This window comes from Numenius arquata, chromosome 7, assembly GCF_964106895.1.
Source record: "Numenius arquata chromosome 7, bNumArq3.hap1.1, whole genome shotgun sequence".
Classification (NCBI taxonomy): Eukaryota; Metazoa; Chordata; class Aves; order Charadriiformes; family Scolopacidae; genus Numenius; species Numenius arquata.
The window spans coordinates 58,100,083-58,124,731 of NC_133582.1; the positions used below are offsets into that span (position 1 = coordinate 58,100,083).

The window sequence follows — 24,649 nt, forward strand, 5'->3', positions numbered from 1 at the left end:
ATGCTGCATAACTTCAGTGATCAATAGAGCTTTGTAAAAGTGGGTACTCCCAGCCTTTGCCAAATGACCATCAGTAGATCGCTTTGGAGCTCACTATCGGAGCTGAGATTTTTCAAACTCTAATTCTAATAGTCATTTTAGGGGAATGGAGAATGTTCTGCTCTCTTTCCATTTGCAGGTCTGGAAATTCAAATAGTGTCTTAAATCTTCTAAGCATTTTTTAGCAGTCTGCCTATGGAGTTTTGAAAAAACTGAGAAAATTCATCTTAAATCTTCCTGACTCATAAAAATTAAATTTTGTTTTAAGAATGTTAATTTGTTCAGGGTATGCATCACTGTTCTCTATGAAATTAATTCATTATCAGTATTTCTTCTGAAAAGACCATCATTTTATCACGCTTTCTCTACTTTTAGTCATAGTCAGAACACTGTAGATTTTTAAAATTACATGAATCCTTTGCATTAAAAGATGGTGCAGATCAAGTAGAAACATGGAGAGAGTGAAAAAAAGAGGCAGATAAAGTCTGTTTTTATTTAGCTAGTTATTTTGATTAACAGATTGCAAGTATGTAGCCATCAGGAATAAAAGATAAGTAGTTAGGAGGCACAGGTGACAAAAGCAGTAGAAATTAAGAAGACTGAAGAAATTTTGGATAAAATAAAATAAAAATAAAGACAAAGAGGAAAGAAAGCTTAATGGAAAGCAAGGTAGTACACATGAAATGATCATGAGTTTATGTGAGGGTTGGAATAAAGAGAGAAGCTACAGAGCCAGGAAGAAGGTAAGGTAAGGTGAGAATAAAAAAGTATACAGTTTTCCTCGGGTGGAGGAATTTGTTCATTGTGTTCTCAGAAAAGTAAGAAGTAATACTTTATAAAAAATGTATTTGTTTTTTGGTATGCAAATTATCTACTGAATTGCATGCAAGCTTTTAAACAACTTGAATTATAGCTGTTCTCTCTCAAATTGGACAGAAGTCAATTCTTGATCTTTTTAAAGTGCTCGATGCTTTCACAGGACACACAGCAGGCTGAATGGGAAGCCTTCATTCTGATTTCCCAGCTTTTATGTGGTTACAATTAACTCCATATGATGCACATTGTTATATTTGTGATTAAGGTTTCCAGGGAATGACTTGAATTCTGATAGCAGGAAAATGATGTATTTTCTGTATGCAGCGTGAGTCCAGCACTGGCAGCCACGTTGCTTTGTTGAGCTCTTGAGAAGCTCTGCAGGCTCTCCTCCTCCTTATTCACGCTCTCAGCAGCAGTTAGCAACTGTCCCCTCACCCCTTTCAGATGGGTGTCCCCGTTTCCACGCCTTCCTGCTGGGATTCACGTCCTTTCCCCCTTCATCTCTCTACCATCCCTCTGCAGTGGTGCCATGTTCCATCCCCACACAAAGAGGTCTCCGCTTCTGCTCAGGGCCATCCTTCCCACCCTGCTTGGTGAGGGAATGAACGTGTGTGGGTGAAACAGAGAACCCGGGCAGAACCAAAAAGGGGTCTCTGTGTCTACCCATGTGTCCTGGTTTAGGCTGCATTGGCCTATGACTGTGACAGATGCTCTTCCCCCCTCTTCTCACTCCCAGGAGAAGAGGAGGAGAGATAAAGAGACTTACAAGTTTAGAAGGAACTAAGCTACTTTAATGAAATATTAATAATAATATAAAAATATAATAATGGAATAGATAAAATATATACAAAACTGTATCAGCTCCTAGGATGACATCACCAGCAGGCACTGGGGAAGTCCCAGGCTGGACTTGGTGATGGATGGGAACTAGATTCCAGCTCTGGAGTTGGGAACACATGGATCGGGATCAAAGGCAGATGAACAGACAGGGTCCTCCTCGGATGTCAGCCATTGGCACAGAGAACTGACCATTTGACCCATCAGCTTTTATACTGAGCATGGGGCAGGTGGGATGGAATACCCTGATGGTGAGTTTTGGGTCACCTGTCCTGTCCCCTTCTCCCTGCAGGTGGGACATGTCTGACCCTCCAACGGGGCAAATAACAAAATTAGCTGACCTTGGTTGTTATAGCAATAAGTATAAGCAAGAGCCTCTCTGCACACCATTCCTTGAACTATAAACATTGGTCTTACCGCTCTAAGAACGAACAGTTTTCTGCACAATATGCTGTTAATTTCAGTGAGTTAGAAGAAGCCTAGCGAAGAAGTAAAATTACTGAACAGAAAGTTGGTTCTGTTTTACCTCAAACCAGGACACCGTGTCGTGGACACCGACTTGAATCTTCTTACAAGAAGAAAAGGCTGCCGTGTTTGGGAATTTCTCAGAGAAGCAACATGCTTGTGCTGTACTTTACAGTGCAGTCTAAAGATTCCTAAGCTAAAAATGAGCCATAAAGTGGTGCAGCAGCACAGCTGGAGTCTATTTTCAGTTTATTTCAGGAGCTGTAGAATTCCTCCAGTGCCCGACTCAAGCTAATCAGAGTATCTTTACATAATAGTGCCATTTGTGGGCACAAAGAACAACAAATTCTTTTGAAACAAAACATTGCGGTGTTCCTTTTGAAACATTTGGATGCTTACAGAATTAGATATTTCAATATTTTACTTGGGGGAAAAAAAGAGTAAAGGGAAACCTGATTGTCAAAGAATATGACTATTTGGTTTATCCACAACCTACTAGTTGTGGATGCCCCTTCCCTGGAAGTGTTTAAAACCAGGTTGGATGGGGCTTTGAGCAACCTGGTCTAGTGGGAGGTGTCCCTGCCCGTGACAGGGTGTTGGAACTCTATGATGTTTAAGGTCCCTTCCAACCCAAGCCACTCTATGGTTCCATGATTCTACTGAAGGATTTGGTTTTCTTTTTAACAGGAAATTTCTGCTAAAAATTTTATCAGATTGTTTTGATGGGGAGAAAAAATCAAAATAGTTTGCACAGTCTTATATGAAATGTAACATTTAAATGTAAATAAAATCATTAAAGAGACATTTCTGTATTGCCTTAGGATTTTGATTTGGGTGATCTGATTTCTGAAGGCAGCTTAAAAAATTTCAACCTTTACTTTGTTGTATAAGTTATGCTCTTGTCTAGCCATTTTATTTCTATTCATATCCATATCTTATCTTGGGTGGGGTGGTGGGTTTTTTTCCCAGATTTAGAGTTTGTTAGAAGACACAGAAAAGGGGTGTAAATCGTAGAGTCTTTATTTCAGTGTGATTTGTATGAATATATTCTCTGTTTTGCTATCTGTGAGTGACACTAAGCTCGAGATACTCTGACAAGGGTCTGGCATATTTCTTAATAGTGCAGAGGATTGTGCGTCACTACTTTCAGGAGACTGAGTCTTTATTATATGACTTATCTTGAAGCCATGATCTCATATATATTGAAAGCTAATAAGTCATTTATTCTCTGTGACTTTTTAATGCACAGTCTGGGCTAAGCTTTATTTTACTAAGCGCACACAACGTTAGAAAAGCATTAGGACAAAACCAAGTAATTGCTCTGTGAGAAACTTGAGCGTGACTGTGTCTATAGTTTTCTTATATGCCTAATCAGAGACCCCACCCAAGCTTAAGAATTTACCTTGTAAGAGAATGAACAGGAACATGTGGGGACTGGGGCTGCAGGAGGAGTGGAACAGCCCAGCTTGGATCATCCTAAAAGCCAAGTAAAAATGACATATCCTATATTTATTGTTAATTGCATTTGTTAGGGAAGCGTGTTACCTGCTAAATAGCATTCAGTAACTTCTGGTTTACAGCTGTTTTATGTTTTTCTGTACAGTGGTATTTGAAACATATGATAGGCTCTAATAGAGCATGGTACCATTGCTTGAGGAAAGCCATACCCTCAGCTTATCTCCATAGACATTAGAGTTTATCTGTCCTTGAGATGAAACGTCTTAGATCTTTTTGTAAGGTATTGTCTGCTGTGTATTGCACTTACTGCAGGCCTGGCTGGCTCCAGGACTTCTGATGTCTTTTTTTCAAGAACAGATTCCTTGGGTTAAAATATTCTAGAGCAGCATTTTTGCAACAGATATAGTCAAATGTTTTGGGTTTTTTCTAATTCTGAAACAGGATGTAACACAGGAAGGGAAAAGCCCAGCTTGAAAAGCAAGGGAAAAGTCCAAAACTTGTCCTTTGCCATCCCTTGACAAAGCTCTGAAGTCTAGTTTTGTTTTTCTTTTCTTTGCACTCTAATGTCTTGCACTGAATCAACCAACTTTCCTTTTCTTCTGTTTTTCCTGAACTTATTAGGCAAGCTATGCCTAATAAGCCTGATCTCCAAAGCAGTTGAGTCAAAAAGTTCACAGATGGTTTACTCTTCCATTTACTTGGTATGTCGCTCCATTGGAATTGGAATGTAGCTCCCTCTCAGCTAGTCAGTTCCCCAGATTTTTAAGTGAATTTATTTCCAGGCATCCTCTCACCTCTTTTTCTTTATTTAAACTATTTTATTACTACATTTAAATATTTTTAATAACCAGACTTATGGAACATTCAGAATGTTCAGCTGTGAGTTAAGGATGAATATAAAAATTTGGGAAAAGCTAAGGTTCTGCTTGCAGCTAGAATTTCCTATTTCTGAATGCTTGAATATTAACTTGTAACATGGTGGGTTTTTTTTTCCTCATGTGGAGAGCATTTGATGGAATATCTTTATTCTGAAAAGGAAGTCATCCTTTTAGATCATCAGAAAGTTAAGGTCTCTGGAAACTTGGAAAATGATGATATACTTTTAGATTCTTTAAGGTCTTTATAAGTGATACAACATTTCTGAGAGCTTTTTCTCTTTAGGCTATGTTAGTTACAACTTGGAAAAAAAGGTATGAAGGAGCAGAAGAAAAGAAAGGTGAAAGAAGGAAGAGGATCAGAAGAATCAACTTTTCGTTCCTCTTCTGTTTTGTCTTGCTATTTTTGAAGTCTCATCTGTCTCTTCCTATCTTTCCTTCTCCCCATCTTTTCTTTGTCTTCTCTTGTTCCTTTTATCCTTTTTGGTGGTTAACTCTTTACCCTTCTTTCCTTCTCGTGTTTTCTCTGCTTGCTTTTCCTCTGTCAGATCATCTTTGCTGAAATTACCTTGATCTTAGATACTCTGGATAGTATCATTGTTAATCTTCCTAACTGAACAATGTAAAATTAAATAAACAAACCTGTCCTGTGAGAGCATACTGAGGTAAAAGCAGATGGATTAGGAAGGGATATAAATTTGAATCTTGGGAGTGTTGTTAGTTCATTACTGTTATGTTGTGTTTTGTCCATGGTGACATTAAGTTGATAAATGCCAGTGTCACGTTACTGGTGTTTTGCTACTAGGTTAAATAACTTAATGTTGCTATAATACCTGTATTTTAGGGCTACATGTTCATAAATCATTTCAATAAGTTTATGTTAAGTTTATATTAAGCTTACAGTAAATAGACATTTATCTCTTTCTTCTAAATATACATTGAGTTTAGTTTAGGGGCATATCTTTGTAGTTTGAAGCATAGGTGGCAGAAAAGATGTTTTAATAAATTGCTTTATTTATCTCCTTCCTAATTTTTTCCCCTAAGCTGTAATATTAGGGATTAGCAAGGTAAATGATTCTTGGCAGGATTTGTGGCAGGGGTGATTTAGGAAAGACCTAACCAAAGGTGGGGAACTCATTTGTGGTTTAGAAAGAGATTTTGGTGAGGAAATTCTTGGTGAACTTGCTATAAATTGCTAAAAAATATTCTGACCATAATGACAGCAAATGACAAAATTACTTTATAAAATTTAGTGATTTAAGCAGTATTGTACTTACAGTAACTATCCATAGTGGATGCTAACCTGTAACGGAATAAATACATTATATGGGTTTATGTCAATATATGCTCTTTAGTATCTTTCTATATGTATTGTGCCATTTTACAGTAGATGTATCATAGAGCTGCATGTTTCTGTAGAGGAGAAAGATACTAAAAGTTAGCTGATGTAAGTAAGCGGAAGTAAAATTAACTTGGAGTATGCTCACATTACAGCCAAATTGTGATTGTCTCGCACAGCTTTAAAGGAACTGGCTTATTTTAGCTAGTTTTGGTACCTCAAGAGTAAATTTTTGGCACAGAGAAAGTCAATATACTTTTCAAATCTGTGAAACTGAGGTCTCTGCTGATGCAACTGTACTTTTATCTCTACACCCAATCATTTGGGTATCCAAAAAGGAGCCACAGTTGCAACTTTTGACTTAAATGTAGACAAAACCTTCCCTTGGTAGAGACATTTTCAATATATTTGGTAATGACCTGTAGGCTGAAGAAAAAAAAAAAAAAGCTTTCCAGTTCATTTAGAAAGATCTGCTTAGATTTCACTGAGGTGAAAAAGCCAAATGATTAATAGGTGTGGAAAGTAGGCAGCAGGAACGTGTTCTTATGAAAGATCCCATTGCTTGTCTGTTGTTGTCACCAAAATTTTTCAGTCATTGCCTTTAAGGTCTTATTCTGAAAAATTCAAAGGTGCAAAAAGACTTGATTCACCTTGCACTGTCATTTGAACTGTGAAAGGATGATATTCTTCTAACCTTAATATAGGGGGTTTTTTGAGAACTGGAAGGGTAATGAGAGAAGATGCTGGTACTGGTGTGCTGGGTGTGCCTCTAGCAAAGTCTCTAAGGTAACTGGTTCAGGGATGATCATAGCACAGTTACTGCTGTAAATGGAATCTGCTGTACCGTGTTGTTAAGGGAAAGACAGACACTTCCATGTTTTATTTTAAACATTCCCATCCTACTTGGCCATGGTAAAAGTCTTGAAATCATTTATTCATCATTATAGCAACGTACATGGCTTTCTATTTTCAGTGGATTTTTATAGATGTGAGAATGTTATGAAATAGTATTCAAAGCAAAGGCAATAGAAATATCTTGAATGAAATATTTTATATAAGAATAAAATTTCCTTGACTTGAGTCAGGGGCTGGTTCCTCTCCTGGTCCAAACTGTCAGTTAAATATCCAAAGAAATTGCATAGATCACTAATTGATGGCTAAAAAAAACCCCTTGTGAATGTTAGAAATGCAATTAAGATGATTTACTGTCTTGGAAATATCAGGAATAGACCCCAAGTTAATACAACTTAACTCTGAAAGGCTTGTACTTATTTAACAAGTTCTTTGTCTTATTTGGCATAGTTCTTGGTATTCTTGTAGGTAAAAAGCACTCTTACTATGTACGTATTCAGAATTCATAGAATTTTGTTTTACTCTTCACTCAGTTAAACTATATGCATTTGTACTACAGGCTGCATTTTTCCCAGTTTATTTGATAGGCTTTTTGCTTTGTTGGGTGGGAGGTTTATTTCATGATGTCATCGTGTATATCTTTTTTCTGTACACTCAGTGACTAAACTTGTTTAGTAAGTATGAGTCACTTGGCTTCCATCCTTTTCACGTGATGCCTTCATAATTACATCTTTGATCACTCATTCTAGTATATTTATCCAACAGTCCATCATCAGTGTTTTAAGACAAAAGTCAGTCTAGATCTGTAGTACTTCTTATTCCTTTCTCCAGACAATTCCCTTTAAGTAAAGGTCTGTCTCCCCTATGATTCAGATTTGCTGAAAGCAATCCATTTTGCGTTTTCCTAAATTAAAGCATGGTGATTCTTTCCAAGACAAGGACATAGGCTTATAGGGCTGGACAGACAATTTTTAAAACACTGATGCCTGTGTACAGATATCCATCACTCAAAAACTGTTAATTGGCGGGTAGCACACAAAAGAGCAAACACCCATCCTGGGGAATAACATTAGAGAAAAAGTGAGTAGTAGGAAAATAAAAATGAAGAACAGATTGATAGGATAAAACCATGGAAAACTGATTATAGGACAATTTTAGCATTAAAGATATTCCTGAGGGACTAGAACAAAGATGGCTGATAATTTGTATATTATTTTTGTTTGTTTTATTAGCTGAATAGGGAATTCCAGAAAGAGATAACAGAGAAAGAAATAAAGCTTAAGAGAGCAAATGGGCTTTGGCTTATAAGCCTGTAGAGGGCAATAAACCCAAGTGTATTTAACTACTTAAATTACATAGTTAAGCAGATATTGTTTAGGATGATTAGGGAGCTCTATAAATTTCCTTGAGGGAGCTACTTGTCTTAATAATGTTATTACCTTGCCAGGTAAGTTTCCATGAAATTGCAGTCTTCCTTGGAGTGTCCCTCTCCAAGGACTGTTTTTTTTAATACTAAAATGTCATTTCATAAAGTCACAAATAGTCCTGGTAGCAGGGTTTAATGTTGCCTTTATCAATGGACTGTATTATAAGGTTTCTTATTGCTTGCCATCTACTTAGAGTCCTGGAATGAGCAAAGAATTGCCCTATTCCGGCTTTGATACTGAATCGGAAAGATGAAAGATTAAATCCCTTCGAACTACAGCAGATCTAGAGTTCAGGCCTAATGTATTTGTAGGGAAAGGGAAAGGATTTGAGATGCGTCAAGCAAGGATCAATAGAACACAGCTCTCCAGGAGCGTAAACTGATTTTATAAGCTTTCCTTTCCTCCATTTCCATGCGTAGTACCTCTTTCCTGTATTCTCAAGTATTGTCTGTTATAGTCAATATTGTCCATAAAGTCTCTTAAGAAATTAATGAGATAAAGCAGTTAATTAACTGGAGAAAGCATTTAATGCTGAAAAAATAAAGACTTGATATAGCAATGCTGGAAAAGACCTGTTTAACTGTACCGAACTTGGACACAGCCCTGGATTAGATGGAAACAGAATTTTTAAAATTTTGAACTCCACAGCTAGAAAATTTATGGAAGTAATACTTGAAACATACTTGTTTCTCAGAGAAATGAACATAAAGCAGACTTCCCAGAGCAGGTTTGCAATGGCAATTGTTAAGATAAATGAACGTATATTAACCTTAGTTAATGTGTGAAGGTATAATATAAATACTGAGTTGCTTTGCTGTAGTAATGGAAATAGGAAAACTCCAAATCTTCTTAATACACAATTAGGACAGACTTGTAGCCTCTTCCCAGTCCTTTATTTCATTAAACTTCAAGTTCCTGAGTATTAGGAGAACAATATTCTCCCAAGTTAGATCTTGAACTGGAATTGAGAGTTTTGACTTTTACTGCTCAGTCTGTATCCTTTTTTCTTTGAGTTTTTATTTTTTAATTCTATCATTTAGCAGTATGCTTTTTCACTAGCCTTCTAAGGTAGCTCCCTGTGTAAATACCACAACGGAAAAGCAATCTCTGCATCAGACCATGCCTTTGTAACTAAGCAGTGGCTGGCAGGCCGTGACTCCTAGGCAGATGTCTGCTTAGCAGCTCATTCCTATGGACAACACCGCTGGTATTTTTTCAGTGACTAACTTTACACTTTCTATGGTATTACTGTTTCCACAGGCTCAACACCTGTAATACTATAGATGCTCAAAGATTGTACCTAAAAGGGAATTATGTCAAGGTTCTCAGCAGAAATGGTGGAAAATTTGAGCTGCTGTTGCAATGTTTACACTTCCAACACACACAAACTTAGAAACCCTCTACAAAGCAAAAGATAAATTGGAGAAGCTTTATATAAGCAATAATAATGATTTTTTTTAAATTTTTTTTTTTTTTTTCAATCAGGAGTATTTAATCCTGAACCTTCAGGCAATCTCTTACTATGTAAACTGGAGCACAATTTTAACAAATATGAAATATCATGTAATGCCCCAAGCGGCCAAATCTGCTTATGCTGTCCAAAGATGTGTAGGATGTAGAGGAGACTTTTACTCTTTCCCTTCCCCAGGCTGCAGTGGCTTGATAGGTTAGATCAGGAAATGTCTTATTGATTGTAAAAATTGATCTGAATTCACCAGATTGAACATACATGTATATGTACATGTATATATAAACTAAAAGGCAAGGCCTTGGGAACATTGTATGCGTACAGTGTATATATGCCTACACAATGTGGAGTCTCCACATGCAAATCTAGTCAGGCATCAGAGAATTTTGGGCATGCCAAAATAATGGTATACAATAACAGTATTACAGTGCTTGATAGAGTTTTTGATAGTTTTGATTCAGACTAAATGTTTAAAAACTTTTGATCCTCAGCTAGTGCAGGAACCTTCATTATTTGTAGTTTAAGATCCAAAGCAATGTGTACTCGTGTTGCTGATTCTTTTAGTTTTATCGTCTAAGTAAGTATTTGACTTTAAAGGCTTTGCTCCCAAGATAAACTATAATAGAAAATCATGATTGCAGAAGTGCAGATTTTGTTTTTAAATAACATTTATTTGCAATTGTTTTGAAGTGGAAGACAGATGTGTCTTAATGGATCAGAAACCCATAAGACAAATAAAACCAAATTGAGTTGGATTTTCAGTTTTTAAAATAATCCCTTGATTCAACACTTACATTCCCTTATTCATAAGATAATAAATTGTTGTATGTTAAGAAAATTGCCTAAGATGAAAGTCGGAAGAAGTGTTACCTTCAGTGCTGAGAGCTAAAATTTCATCTCTGAACTACAGTTTCAGTACATAGGATGTCAAGAGCTGTCACTGTATAAACCTTTAAATCTTTGTAGGAGGAGGAGTAAAATGAATGTGATACTTTGGAAGTAAGAAACATGATAAGGCAAAATGGAAAAAAAAAAAATAACCATTAAATCTTCCTGCTTCAGGAAGAGTAGAAAACCATTTCAAGAATTGTTCGTGCCACACGAAAGAATGAGATATAGCTTTGAAATTATGTCTTGCAATTAAACAGGGGCTTTAAGGGGCTGCTCATAAAGAAATGGGGGGAGAGGGGATGACAAACAAACCCCCAACTGTACAGGGAAATTTACACCACCTGAGGAGGTTCTCCCAAGCTCTATAAAATACAGGCAGGCAATCAAAAGAAACCATGGCACCTTGGTAAAATATGGTGCCAATTTTGATTCACTCTCATGGCGAACAGGTGAAATGAGTTTGCTTAAACTACTTCACAGTTTCCCTTTGCACAGTTACTGTATTTCCTATGATGTGTGGTAATTTAAGCGGTAACGTAAATTCAAACCCACAAGTTTTTAACATCTTTGTATGCCTTGGTATTGCATGACCCTTTTGGGTGATATATGTGGAGATATGAGAAACTTGTGTACTATTTTTTGGTAAATATATGTTGAAGGAACAGACAGGGTAGCTAAAGTTTGCCAATAGAAAAAAAGATCAGGCATAAGAATAATGTGTTAGGTAGAAATTAAGTATCTTAGGGCTATATGTAGAAGCTTGGAAAGTTTCCATGGTAAACTTTACTTTCTTAGTTTTACTTTTAGCATTTTTTTTATATTTGTTATTTTGTGGACTTCTGTTAAATGTTAATATGTATCTACTTCCATGTTAGTTGTAATGTTTCAAAATGTTTCTGATTTCTGACACAGATAATGCAAAATGTGAGCAATCCTGTGACATTTTACTTCTCTGTGCTACTTGTTTCTATAATAACTGCAAAAATTACTTATTTTTTTTATAGACCTGTATTTAAGTGCATAAGTATGTAAGAATATACATTATGTTCATATTTCCAATTCAGTAATTTTTGAAGTCATAATTAAAGCTCAGGTTAAAGGGATAATGAGTTCAAAGTATACATATTAAAATTATAAAGAATAATTTTGGGAAAAATATAAAAAAGTGAAAGACTATTTTTTTCAATGCAGATTTCAAAACCAGTTCAAATATTCTCAAACTTATAAAGCCATTTCCTGATTTCCACTTAAAACCAGAAATAATACATGCTAAATTTCAAACAAAACTGATTTGATTCTTCACTGCTAGAAAGTTAGTGCTTAGAGTTAGTGTTTGGGGTGAAACATGTTGTCAATAGTGTTACTTCCTTAATTTAATAGAGGAAGGTTTCATCATCATTCTAGCTGGAAAGGTTATGAGCTGGCAGCCTGTATCAGATATTGCATCCGGCTATAAATAAGCAGGAAATGAGAAAAGGGAAAGAAGGAGCCACGAAGTTCTTTGCTGAAGGTTTGTATTAGTTTTCGGGCTCAAGCGGGGTGATGGGCTCTGAGGGCTGGGGAGGTCTCCGGAGGCATCTCCTTCCCAGTATCGAGGCAAGCTGTTTCTGAAGTATGGTATATTAACTACGTGTACAAATACTGCGTTTTGAAGCTGAGTATAAGAATGACTTGCAATATCATGGTTTTCTCACTTCATGAATTTAGGGTGAGGGAACGCTGCCTCCGGGCCCTGAGGGCGCTGCTGGGCCTGACTGTCCCAGCCTGGCCTCTCCTGGGGCTCCCAGACACTGCCTATGGCCCAGTGCCCCGGGGCGGGACAGACGTGCCCTGGCAACACCACAGTGGGGCTGGTTTCCAGCTCCCCAAAGTCAGGCCCACCCATGGGTCGACAGCCTGGGGCTTGCCCCATGGCCAGGGCCGGGGGCTGCCCTGCTCCCGGCTGTGGTGGTGTGACAGGCCCTGGTTGCCAGGCTTGGCCCCGCTGCCCCGGGGGAGCCCCAAAGACCCCCCCAGACCTCGCAGCGCCCTGACACCCTGAACCTTGCTCTCAGAGGTGTCTTCTGAGGATCTTTCAAACTGTTTTCAGCCTCATTTTTCTGAATGTGGGGAGACAAAGGAGTCCAAAAGAAGCCAGCTAAGTTAGCTGTAGTAATTTTAAAATGTAAAAGATGGTTGGTTCTTTTTCTTCTCAAAATGTTTTTAAGTACACACGGGAATTACCTGCAGTTCCTCTGAAGTCATAGTGTGCCCAGGTGGCCAAGAAAGCCAACGGCATCCTGGCTTGTATTAGAAATAGCGTGACCAGCAGAAGTAGGGAGGTGATTGTGCCCCTGTACTCAGCACTGGTGAGGCCACACCTCGAGTGTTGTGTCCAGTTTTGGGCACCTCAATACAAGAGAGATATCGAGGTGCTGGAGCAAGTGCAGAGGAGGGCAATGAAGCTGGTGAAGGGCCTGGAAAACAAATCATATGAAGAGCGGTTGAAGGAGCTGGGACTGTTTAGTATGAGGAAGAGGAGGCTGAGGGGAGACCTCATCACTCTCTACAACTACTTGAAAGGACACTCTAGGGAGGTTGGTGCTGGTCTCTTCACACAGGTAACTAATGACAGAACGAGAGGGAATGGCTTCAAGCTCCAGCAGGGTAGGTTTAGACTGAACATTAGGAAAGAATTATTCACAGAAAGAGTGGTCGGGCATTGGAATAGGCTGCCCAGGGAGGTGGTTGGGTCACCATCCCTGGCTGTGTTTAAGAGCCGTTTAGATGTGGTGTTGGGGGATATGATATAGGGGAGAACTTTGTAGAGTAGGGTAGATGGTTGCACTCGATGATCCCAAGGGTCTCTTCCAACCTGGATGATTCGATGATTCTATGAATACGTTTTTATCCTTTATCCTTTATTTCTTCCTTTTAGAGCTTATCCCACTAGCAGACAAAAATTAAGCCTCCCCCTCCTCCTCCCCGAATCCCTGTAGTTTGCCCTATACTTTCATTTGAACATCTGCTGTAGGGAAGTGGGATTTGGTGGATATTTTTTATTAGTGTGACTAAAGGTATGCGGGCACATGCAGTCAATAGTACTTTTCTCACAAAGAAGTCGTGGATAGTCTGCGTAAGTATCGTTTAGTAAGTGGCAATGGGTAAAATGGATCAATCTTCCTCCTTGTGATGCCGGGCCCAGCAGGGAGGGTGGGTGGAAGAGGCAGCTCCTGCATCCGATGTCAGGAGGAAGATTGTCCTCTGCAGCAGGAGCTGCTCCTCCCACCTCCCTCGTCTTCCTCCTCCTCCATTCCCTATTGCAGAAGTCACTTCCCACTGTATTTATTTAGGCAGCATCAGCCAGTTCTGCCTGTGCTTCTAATAAGCTTTTCCATAGTCGTTCACCACAGAAGTCAATAGGAATGTGATTTGTTGGAGGGTGTAGCCACTCAAATTCTCCAGTTTAAGGCATGTCACTCAAACCATTGGTAGGAACTAGTGAGGGGAGGTCTCCTTTAGACCACTGGATGATGATTGCCTTCCCAGCCTGGCCACTCTTTTCCAGGCCTCAATAGTTTTTAAATTCTTATTACAAGAAGTGTTTGTCCCACTTTTAGATGTTTTAAATGTTTGTTTCTTTTGTGAAATTTGCATCAAAAGACCACTTATAAGTCACAAACTAAAACCAAGGCATGACCTATATTAAAAGAGCTTGGCCAGTGAGCTTGCAGCCATTTGTACAGGAAGCACAGGACACATAAACTACTGCCTTCTGCTAGTTCGGTATCAACCATCAGGCATCTCTTACCAACACAGACATGCTGCAAGACTGAGTCATACTAGGTAAACTGTGTTTTTACTGGAACAACCTTTTTTGTTGGAACAGTTTTTACCCTTTTTGTGCTGCGTGCAGGTTTGTTTGACGTACTGGTATTTCTAGACCAGTAAAGCTTTAGATTAAGCATAGCTATAGCTTGAGCAAAAGCATATCCAGTTCTCTGAGTAAGATAAACTATACAAAAGGAAATAAAATCTATGTGTATAAATTTATATATATACACACTCATTTTTGTATGGGTGCATCCACAAAAGAAGGTAAAGGCCATGGAAGAATAAGAACCAATATAAAAATTGCTATGTCAACTGACTGCTGGATTTTTTCCCATGCTTGTCATTGTATCAAGCGGGGCTTTTGAGTTTGAGCTAGGCTTTGTTGGCATGCAGAAGATTATGTATTTAAGGTTGCACCTTTTTTTTTTTTCTCAATCATAATAAGATGTAGAGAAAATCTCTATGAGCCTTCTATATATAAATTCTGAACTTGACCGTGGCTGGACTTTGGATGCCTGTGATATTTTTCGTATTGTATAAAGTTTACAAAAGGGAAATAAAGGTAGGAAGTGGTTATTACTCTACTTCTTAGTCTAGGTGTTAAAATCGGTTACAGTCCAATAAGTATGCAGGTTATTATGAATTTCTGTTGAGATTGAAAAACATATTTGGATTTATAAGATTACTCATAACCCAGTCATTGTTTTCTAGTGCTTATTTCCCTTTAAATTGTAAAACAGTTTTGTGTATATTGCATTTGATTTATGCTGAGTTTTATATAAGTCTGTCTTTTTTTTTTTCTTTAAGAAAAAATTCTTTTAAAGGATTTTTCTGTGAGGATGGGGAGAAAACGTAGACGAAGTGTGTGATCTGAGCAAGCTTTCCTTCTGGTTTGTGTTTTCTGATTATGGGAGAAATGGTACACCAAATTCCAGTCTCAACTGAGTGCTCAGTCTTCCTCATCTAAAGTTGAGTCATTTTAAAAAATGAATCATAATTTTTAATGTGGGCTAAATCTTCAACAGTTTTGAAGTTAGTATGTAAATTTGTCTTCAGTTATAAAAAGTATCTTTGTTAGGACTGAAAGACAGTTAAAGAAAAATCAGACACTTCAACGCTTTTTCACATGCAGGTTTCTTATTTCCAGTGTCATTATTTTGTTTTGCCTTTATTCTGAAACAACACAACATTAGCCCAACTCTCATCTATATGTCTACTCTTTTGGAGTCTTTATTTTCAAATAAAAACTTCTGCAGCACTGTGTGGAATCCAGTTGCTTTTCTTCCGCATACTAGTAATAGCTTTTCTGTTAGCAGTCTTCCACACCGTAGCCTGTTTGTTCTACCCCAAACTCACTGGAGCACGAGGTGGGAAACCCTGACTTACCTCATCCAAGGAAAGTTCTGATTCCTGGGCGACAATTTCCCATTTTTTTTCTTCCACCCCCTTAGGTAAATGAACACTTCTGCATTCCGCCCAAATTGCAACACAAGATAGGTTGAATGATAAGAGTTTAAATTCATGCAGGCAGAGGAGAGAACTGAAGGTCTTGCATATCTTGAGTGAATGCCCAAGGCACACTGGGCTAGTGGGTAATAAAAATAATAAAGTTGTGAGAACAAAAAAAAGAGAGATGTTTCATGACACAAAGTTTTTATTTAAAGCTACGTGAAATTCATACTGTGCCAGCTATAGCTTTTTCAGATAAGATGATATTTAAGCACTGCAGTGACAGGCCATGTGCTAGATCTACACGTATATAGAAACTATGTCTTGAGGAGAGCTTGGAATACAGAGACTTAAACAAATAAGGAATTTGCCCTTTATTTAAAAAACAAATAAGAACAATCCAGTGGAATTTAAGACCATTTTTTATTTTAATATGAGTGGTGCTTATGAACTTACTGAGACAGCTCACAAAGCGGTAAGTTGCTGAGCTATGCCTAACTTCTGGACTTGTAGGTGACACTGAGAACACGGGTTCAGTTTGGACACTTGTGTTTTACACCACCATTTTCCAGTAATTATGTAGATTATTTGGATCAGACTAAATAAACTGTAATGGAACTCATAGCATTGTTATTATTTCCTAGTTTTGAAACTTAGGAAAAAAGGTAGAAAAACTTCCTAGTTACTTCTGTGTATATTTTCTAGAAATTTTTGTCTATTTTTGATGGAAAGCACGCACTTTTATTTTTAAAGTAGAATTGAAAACATTATATTGGAGTTTCTCATTTTTATTGGCATAGAGGTTTCTAAGACAATTCCTCTTGTATTTTTCTCCTTTTTTTTTTTTTAATGTGATCACCAAATAAGAGTGAAACTTGAAAATTATCCTTCTCTTCATATCACTTTAGGTCAACTTATTAAAAATAGAACATGTTGCTAATACTAGTTTGCCTACTAGAGGCTGAGGAAGGAGAGCTAATTTTTCTGAGGAATGTCAGAAGATTGTCAGTTGGCGTTTGACTTAAAACATCGACATGTCATTTCAAGCATTTTAAAAGATCTCTATTGATGTTAGTTTGGATGCTGTCACATGAACTGAAAAAATGATTGAATGGCTGTGAACAAAAGAGTCTGAAAAATGGTTCTGCCTTGGCTGTGAAATGTATGTCATGGTGCTCGTAATAAATATAGCTTCTGTCCAGAATGTGGAAATCTCTTGAAGAGATTTGCTGGGTCAACCCAAGCAGAATTTACATCCGCAGGCCCTTTTATCTTGACAGTTATTTCAAGCATGGAATTAACTATGCTTTTTGGATGTGACTGCTTTAAGCTCATGCACGAAAAAGGTGAATAGTTGGGGTGTTGCTGGACTAGAGAATATTTTCTATCTTAATGATACTTGACTAAGTATGAACAAAAGATTTAATTTATTTTTAATATGTAACATAACACAGCTTTATGATTTTAATTACAGTTGCATAGGCATAATACTCATTTAAAGGTGAGTAGATTTTATCTGGCAATGGTAATTGCTAGGGGAAAACCTCTAGACGCTTCTAAAGCTACTAGAAAGTGAGCCGGTTTTATTTTATTTACTTATTTATTATTTTCTTTGAATAATAAAAGGTTTGTGAGGAGACCTTGCTGTCTTTGTTTGATGTGTGTTTAACCTCTTTCCTCCAAAGTTCAGAAAAATCCTTTTTTAGAATGAGGATCAGTCACCTCTGTCATATGTCTGCTTATCTCACGCTGCTGGTTTCATAGTTACTGACTTCATTGTCATAAGGTGCAATGATTTTTATATACAACTTTGTGTATGACTATTGAAAAACATATTGAAATAATAGAGACCAAGTAAAAGAGAAATTTTTGTTGGTCATCAATTTGTGTACTTGTCCTAATCAGTAAGTATCTAATCCATCAGTTTCTAATTACAATTCTTAATAAAATTTATTTCTTAATATACTGATTTATTCTTTTTTATAGTTTTTTCTTTTTCACATAGTTGTAATTATTTACTGAATTTCAAATGGCACAACAATAAGACTATAAATGGCTTTATCAAGTAAATATTTGCTGTGACTGCCCATGAGAGCAGCTGAACTCCGTTCCTTACAGTTGACATTGAAATACATCTGATTAGTGAAAATAAACTGTATTATTGAGTCCACACATAGTTTCAAGTGTTTTCATTTAAGAAAAGAATTACAAACATTGGTAAAAAAAAAAAAAAGAAACTCCTCCAGCACCTCTTAAAACTGAATTTTACTGGTGTGTCCTATTCATAGCTATTATGAACTGTTATAAAGCTAGTTTTCAAATAGTTTGCTACTGCATTTTCTGCTTCCAGGTCACAGAATTTACTAAATGTACTTTTTTGAGTCAGGTTTAAGGTGCTGAATTTCTTTAACTTGTAAGAACTATTGCAATGCTATATTTTGTTGATAAAATTAAAAAATCAGTAAGACTAGGTCCTAATGTTTGTAATTTTAAATGTGATAGTCCTGTTCTTGGTGCGTTCTTTGCTTCTGCCCTTTCCTTCCAGGCTTTGTTGCATAAATAAATATGATAAATATGCAGCCATTAAGTTTACCTGTTTTCCTCTGTAATGCATCTGCTACTCATGACTAGTTAGTTCATGGTTTACTTCAGTGTTGTGGCCATTATGCACATTTGACCATGCACTCAACTACTGCATTTTAAAGAAAAAAATGAGTTACAATTATTTTTGTTGTATTGCTGAGATATTTAAGGTGGAAAAGGTGGTTATGCGCATGATGTATTTGAAGTGAATGTGAGTTTAAGGGTTTTACGTAGTCGCCACATTGAAATAACTGCACATAGACAACTAAAAACAAATTGGAAAAGTTAGACCTATGTGCTTCTGAACTGCAGGGATTTTTCAGAATTCTGTTAGACCAAAGTTTTCCTGAAGTTACTGTAGCTGACGGTGGTTAGAATATCTTGGAGGTCTGCAAAAATTGAGGTTTCAATAGCAACATTTGTTTTCTGCGACGTGATTATTTTTTTTCTTCAAGTTCCCCCTTTATCTTGATACTGTCTGGCTCCTCTGACAGTTCCTCTACTCACTGGCAGCTGTGCCAGAGGAGATTTAGTAGTGCTGTTGGGAATGACCGTGTTCCGTAGATGACTCGGGTTTCAAGGACAAGAAAAGTGACTTGAAATAGTCCTTGCCAACAACTCTTTCAGAAATACGCTACTTAACAATGGTTAAGCATCGGGTCAGAGTGTTTGTTTCTGAACATTTTGTGTTTACTGGATGATTTTTACAGTATTTGGTGAGAGGGTATAGTATGTTCTCATTTTCTTTGTGCCCACAGCTCTCATGCAGCTAGAGAAAATTATTAATGTGCATTGAGAAAAGCTATTAGCAGTTTGGTTGTTGTTTCTTGAATTACAAATCGTATTAAGTTAACCAGTTTTCTGTATTTTAATTTTTTCTCTCTTTATTCCTCATCCAGATTCCACCAAGAAAATTAAAGATGTCTTAGAAGAGTTCCATGGCAGTGGTGTGTTAGCAAAATATAATCCTGAAGGGGTAATTTTTCTTCTTTCTTCCAATGGTCAGAAGTGGAGGGGAGAAATATTTACAAATGTTGTAGCAAATCTAAGCATTTGAAATGGAAGGTTATTTTAAGATCAGCTCTTTGGGGTATTTGAAACTCTTTGGAAAACAGAAATATGAGTAATTTTAAGAACTAGAAGTTTAAAAACTTCGTATTAGATAGACCTGCTTAATAATATATTTAAACCCACATTTTCTGTTCTAAGATTTAAACAAACAGAAGGAATCCCCCACCCTTATGGTAAGGTTAACGTGCATCCCAATTCTTTTTAACAATTGGAAATATTAAGCATAATTTCAAAAGTTGGAAAAGTAAAATCTGATTAAGATTTCTTTATAAATTCTGTTTCTCCTGTGGTTTTTTTTCTGGTGGTGGGATCCCCATTATTAAAGGAGAAATTTTTTTTTTCTTATTATATGGAACAAAGAGTTCAGCGGAAAAAAAACCCAGGTGTGTGTGGTTGCATTGTCACTACAGATTCACTACTAGACAAAACATTCTGGGTTGGCTGGTAGAAAAAGGCAGATTGTTTTCTTTTGTTGTCCTCAATTGCAATTTTTAACTACTTAGCACGTCCTAATAGTGTGATTCAAAATGGAGCTAAATAAAAACCTGTTTCAGTAATGTTTCTAATAGTAATGTTTCTAACTCTGCTTGCCTCATGTGGAATTCAGAATAGAAAAATGTGCTAACCATTATGAAAATTACTTCAGCTTACATTTCAGGATGTAAAAGACAAGAATTATTGTCAAGTAAGGTAGTTACAACTCATTACGTATTGAAAAGTTATTTGACACTTTGCAAAAGGATAATGTTGGTCATTTTAGTCAGTTTCTGAGGAAAATATTATAAGTTGATTTCGTAAGTTATTATCTTAAAACTTCATTATTTTAGTTAAATAGAATCATAGATTATAAAAGGATGGGAATGCTGTGATCATCTAATTTATTCTCCAGTGTAACTGGAGGCTCCCCTAACTGGAGGCTGTAAGACCTCCCTTAACTGATTTTTCTTAGAATGTAGAGAAATTTTTGTTTTTTTTTTTTTAGAAAAGTATGAACTGTTGATTTACAAACTCAGTGCTTGCTCTTGGTTTGTTTTTTGTTTTTTTTTTTGCTTTTAACTTTTGCAGTTTTCTTTGTGCTCTTAGTGTGTGATAAAATGCTCTTAATTTATTGTTCTATTCTTTTTCTTGAAATTCTTCACTTATTTTCAGTCATCATCCAGTGTTTTCAGTTTTGTGAAGTGTAACCTTTTAAAGTACAAATTAATTGTGCCTTTTATGCATATTTAAATAACATGTTGCCTGTAGGTAACACATGGTTGAACAATTGATGTTTGTGTATAAACAAATCAGTACTTAAAATTGTGAAGTTTAGTCTCTTTTAACAGTCACTCCTACAATTTGGGGGTATGTGGAGGTTGGGTCGTGTGTGGGCACCTGGGACAACTGCTCTGCCTGAAGCCAGGTGAATTGGCAGAATTTGTGCAAAGCTGGCATTAATAAATGCAGTTGGTCCTGAGCCGAGTCTGTGACTCTGTATGACGTTTCCTAGAGTTCTTCATTTCACAGCAATTTTGCAGAATCCTACCATTGTACTGAAATATCCAGGGATAACAGAGCACCCAAGCCAGTGAGCAGAATGGGAGGATGGAAGGGGAAGAAGGAATGCAAGTCAGACACCCTGCGGTGGCTTTAGCAGGGATCAAGCTCTTCAGTACCCACACATTGGGTCGGTGTTGGACCCAAGCTAACCCTGACAGCTTTTCTACTTTGCTTCTTAACACTTAGGCTTCAGAGAGTCCAATGTAAAGACAACACAGCTAGCAGCAGAGCTACTTTGGGTCTAGTAGGATTTATTAGCTCAAGTTTCAGGCCATGAGCTGCTGAACTGGAACCAAAGTGGCTGAAATTTCCTCTGCAGTTGAGCGAATATTCCGAGTCAGACAGAAGTGCCTCTGCCCAGGTGTGTCTATATTTTTGGCATGCATTCGACCTGCCACATGGATAAACTCTTTACAGAATGATTTGCAAGTTGACTGTATCTGGTCAGATGAAGACTCCATTAGTTGGATGTACTATTTAAGTTAAATAATTAATTATTATCTGTAAATGGTAGGATGAAAATTGACTGATCCAGCTGAAATCAGTCATAGTGCACCTTTTAAATTCCATATATTGCAGGCAGCACTTCTGGGGTTTTTTGCTGTGTTTTGTAGAGGATGCCATCATGTTTCCATTTTAGCTCTTATTTCCTAGATCAGTATCTCATAAGTACTCCAAGTATTTTCTAACTCTTGTCAATATTCTACCAAAGGTGGTGTCAGTTTTTTACCAGTAAAAGCATAGACTTATGGCAGGTTTAGCAGTGTGATATATTTATCTACTTAAGAAAATGCTTTCCTGTTTTGAGCTTCTCCCTGCTTAAAGGGTTCAGGAATTTATTCTACTCCATTGCTTCTATATTGTAGGTTTTTATCACAAGCTGATTTAATGGGACGCAAATAGCAAAAGAAAAGCTATTGGTATTCAAAGCTTGTTACCTGAAGTCATCTGGTTTGTTTTTCCATTATCTTATATCTTGTCAAGTGAGTGGTTTGGGGGCTTAGTGGAAATGATGTATCAGATTATCAGAAGATATGCAGTATTGGGAGTTTATTTATGGAGCTTTTAGCCTCTGCTTTCAATGTAAGAGAGATGACTAAAACTTCTACGAATGCTACTGAACCTCTGCCCTACAACCTTCTTCTCTAAGTCGGTGTCAAATATGTAATTAAGGATAGATTTTTATACCTGATGTAAGACATATAGATAAGATCAGCCTTCTGGAAAGCTGTGATTTATAAATAGTCTTTCTATCATTTAAGATTTATTTAAATTAATTAATTTCAGCCATTTCACTTTGAGGGGAGCACTGAATAGTCTAGCAAGAATTAGGAAAGCAGATGGAGCTAAAGGCTGTGTCTAACCACATCATTGTGTGCTTGTAACCTAGTGTCGTCATCTTTTTTGAGGGATCTGTTGGAGTGCACCATAATTTCTTGTTTACGTGCTTGCCTATTTTCCATCTAGAGCTCTTAGGGTTAATCAGTGCCTGAAGAGTGAGGGTGGAAGGTGCGTGGAGAGGTCTCAGCCAGACAAGCAGCCAGCGTGCAGTGTGGGTTTGCAGGGCAGCGCTCCAGAGTTCCACAGTTCAGATGTGGGTAAAAAGAATACAGGTGCATATGCAGAAAGACCAGGAAAACAAAAATTTCCAGGAAGGTTATGACAATGAGTGCAGGACACAAGGTGCATTCCATGATCTGATCTGTTCGGACAGGTGAAACCCCAGGTTTGACAGAATGTTTGCAGTTAGGTTGGCATCATCTGCCTACTCCCAAGGGTTTGTGCATTTTTGGAAGTGGTGCAGATACTACTGAAGAAGCTTTCTCCAGGGTTCTTCTGATTTCCAGGGGTTTTAGGGTTTTTCTAACTTAGCTCTGCCGACGTATCAAAAATGCCTCTGGTAACTCTAGTTTAGCAAAAGTCTGGCACAATCAGTGTAATTTATGCAGAGAATACAACTGTATTTATAAGTTTAAGTAGTACCTCTTACTGGGAAGTAGTGATAGCAATTTGTCATTAAGGTAGAAAATAAATATGCCCCCTTTATTAAAAGGAGTAAAAACTAAACTAGAAACTAAAGCAGCGTATAATGATGACTTGTGCGACAGTGCTTGCTAGTGTTCATAGAATCAGAGTCATATGAGTTGGAGAAAACTCTAAAGATCATCGAGTCCAACTGTTAACCTGACACTTCCAAGTCCATCACTGAACCATGTCCCTCAGCACCACATCTACCCATCTTTTAAATACCTCCAGGGATGAGGACTCAACCACTTCCCTGGGCAACCTGTTCCAATGCTTGACAACCCTTAAGATGAAGAAACTTGTCCTAATATCCAATCTAAAGTTCCCCTGGCGCAACTTGAGGCCATTTCTTCTTGTTGTATCACTTCTTACTTGGGAGAAGAGACACACACCCCCCACTACAATCTCCTCTCAGATAGTTGTAGAGAGTGATAAGGTCTCCCCTAAGCCTCCTTTTCTCCAGGCTGAACAACCCCAGTTCCCTCAGCCACTCCTCATAAGATTTGTGCCTTAGGCTCCTCACCAGCTTCGTTGCTCTTCTTTGGATTCACTCCAGCACCAAAATGTGTTTCCTGTAGTGAGTGGCCCAAAAATGAACACGGTATTCAAGGTGGGGCCTCACCAGTGCCGAGTACAGGAGGGTGATCACTTCCCTAGTCCTGCTGGCCACACTATTTCTGATACAAGCCAGGATGCTGTTGTCCTTCTTGGCCACCTGGGCACACTGCTGGCTCGTACTCAACCGTCTGTCAACCATCATCCCTAGGTCCTTTTCCTCTGGAAGCTTTCCAGCCACTCTTCCCCAAGCCTGTAGCATCCATGGGGTTGTTGTGATCCTAATGCAGGACCCAGCACTTGGCCTTGTTGAACCTCATACCATTGGCCTCAGCCCATCGATCCAGCCTGTCCAGATCCCTCTGATGAGGCTTCCTATGCTCAAGCAGGTCAACACTCTTTCCCAGCTTGGTGTCTTGTGCAAACTTACTCGATACCCTTCTCCAGATTATTGGTAAAGATATTAAACAAAACTGGCCCCAATACTGAGCCCTGGGGAACACTGCTTGTGACCAGCTGCCAACTGGATTTAACACCATTCATCACAACTCTTTGGGCTTAGCTATCCAACCATTTTTTTACCCAGCAAAGAGTATACCCATCCAAGCCATAAGCAGCCAGTTTCCCAAGGAGAATGCTGTGGCTTTACTAAAGTCCAGGTAAACAACATCCTCAGCCTTTCCATCATCCACTAAGCAGGTCACCTTGTCATGTCAGGTTAGTCAAGCAGGACCTACCTTTCATAAACCCATGCTGACTAGGCCTAATTGCCTGGTTGTCCTGTACATGCCATGTGATGGATCTGAAGATGATCTGCTCCACAACTTCCTGCAGCACTGAGGTCAGACTGACAGGTCTGTAGTTCCCTGGATCCTCCTTGTGGCCCTGCTTGTAGATGGGCGTCATATTAGTTAACCTCCAGTCAACTGGGACCTCCCTGGTTAGCCAGGACTGCTGATAAGTTATGGAAAGTGGCTTGGTGAGCACTTCCACCAGTTCCCTCAGTACCCTTTTGTGGGTCCCATCCAGCCCCATAGATTTTTGTGTGTCTACACGGTGTAGCAGGTTGCTAACCATTTCCCTATGGATTACAGGGGCTTCGTTCTTCCCCCTGTTCCTGTCTTCCAGTTCAGGGGGCTGAGTACCC

At 38.0% G+C, this 24,649-nt stretch overlaps 1 protein-coding gene across 6 annotated transcripts in view; it reads left to right on the forward strand.

Moving 5' to 3' along the window:
• The window catches only part of DGKB (diacylglycerol kinase beta), a 323,154-nt gene that overhangs the window by 12,373 nt on the left and 286,132 nt on the right, over nucleotides 1-24,649 (forward strand). For all 6 annotated transcript variants that reach the window (XM_074150986.1, XM_074150987.1, XM_074150990.1 and 3 more), the window contains exon 2: nucleotides 19,212-19,288. In XM_074150986.1, the coding sequence (XP_074007087.1) occupies nucleotides 19,212-19,288 (77 nt within the window). The remainder of the gene's footprint in view (nucleotides 1-19,211; nucleotides 19,289-24,649) is intronic.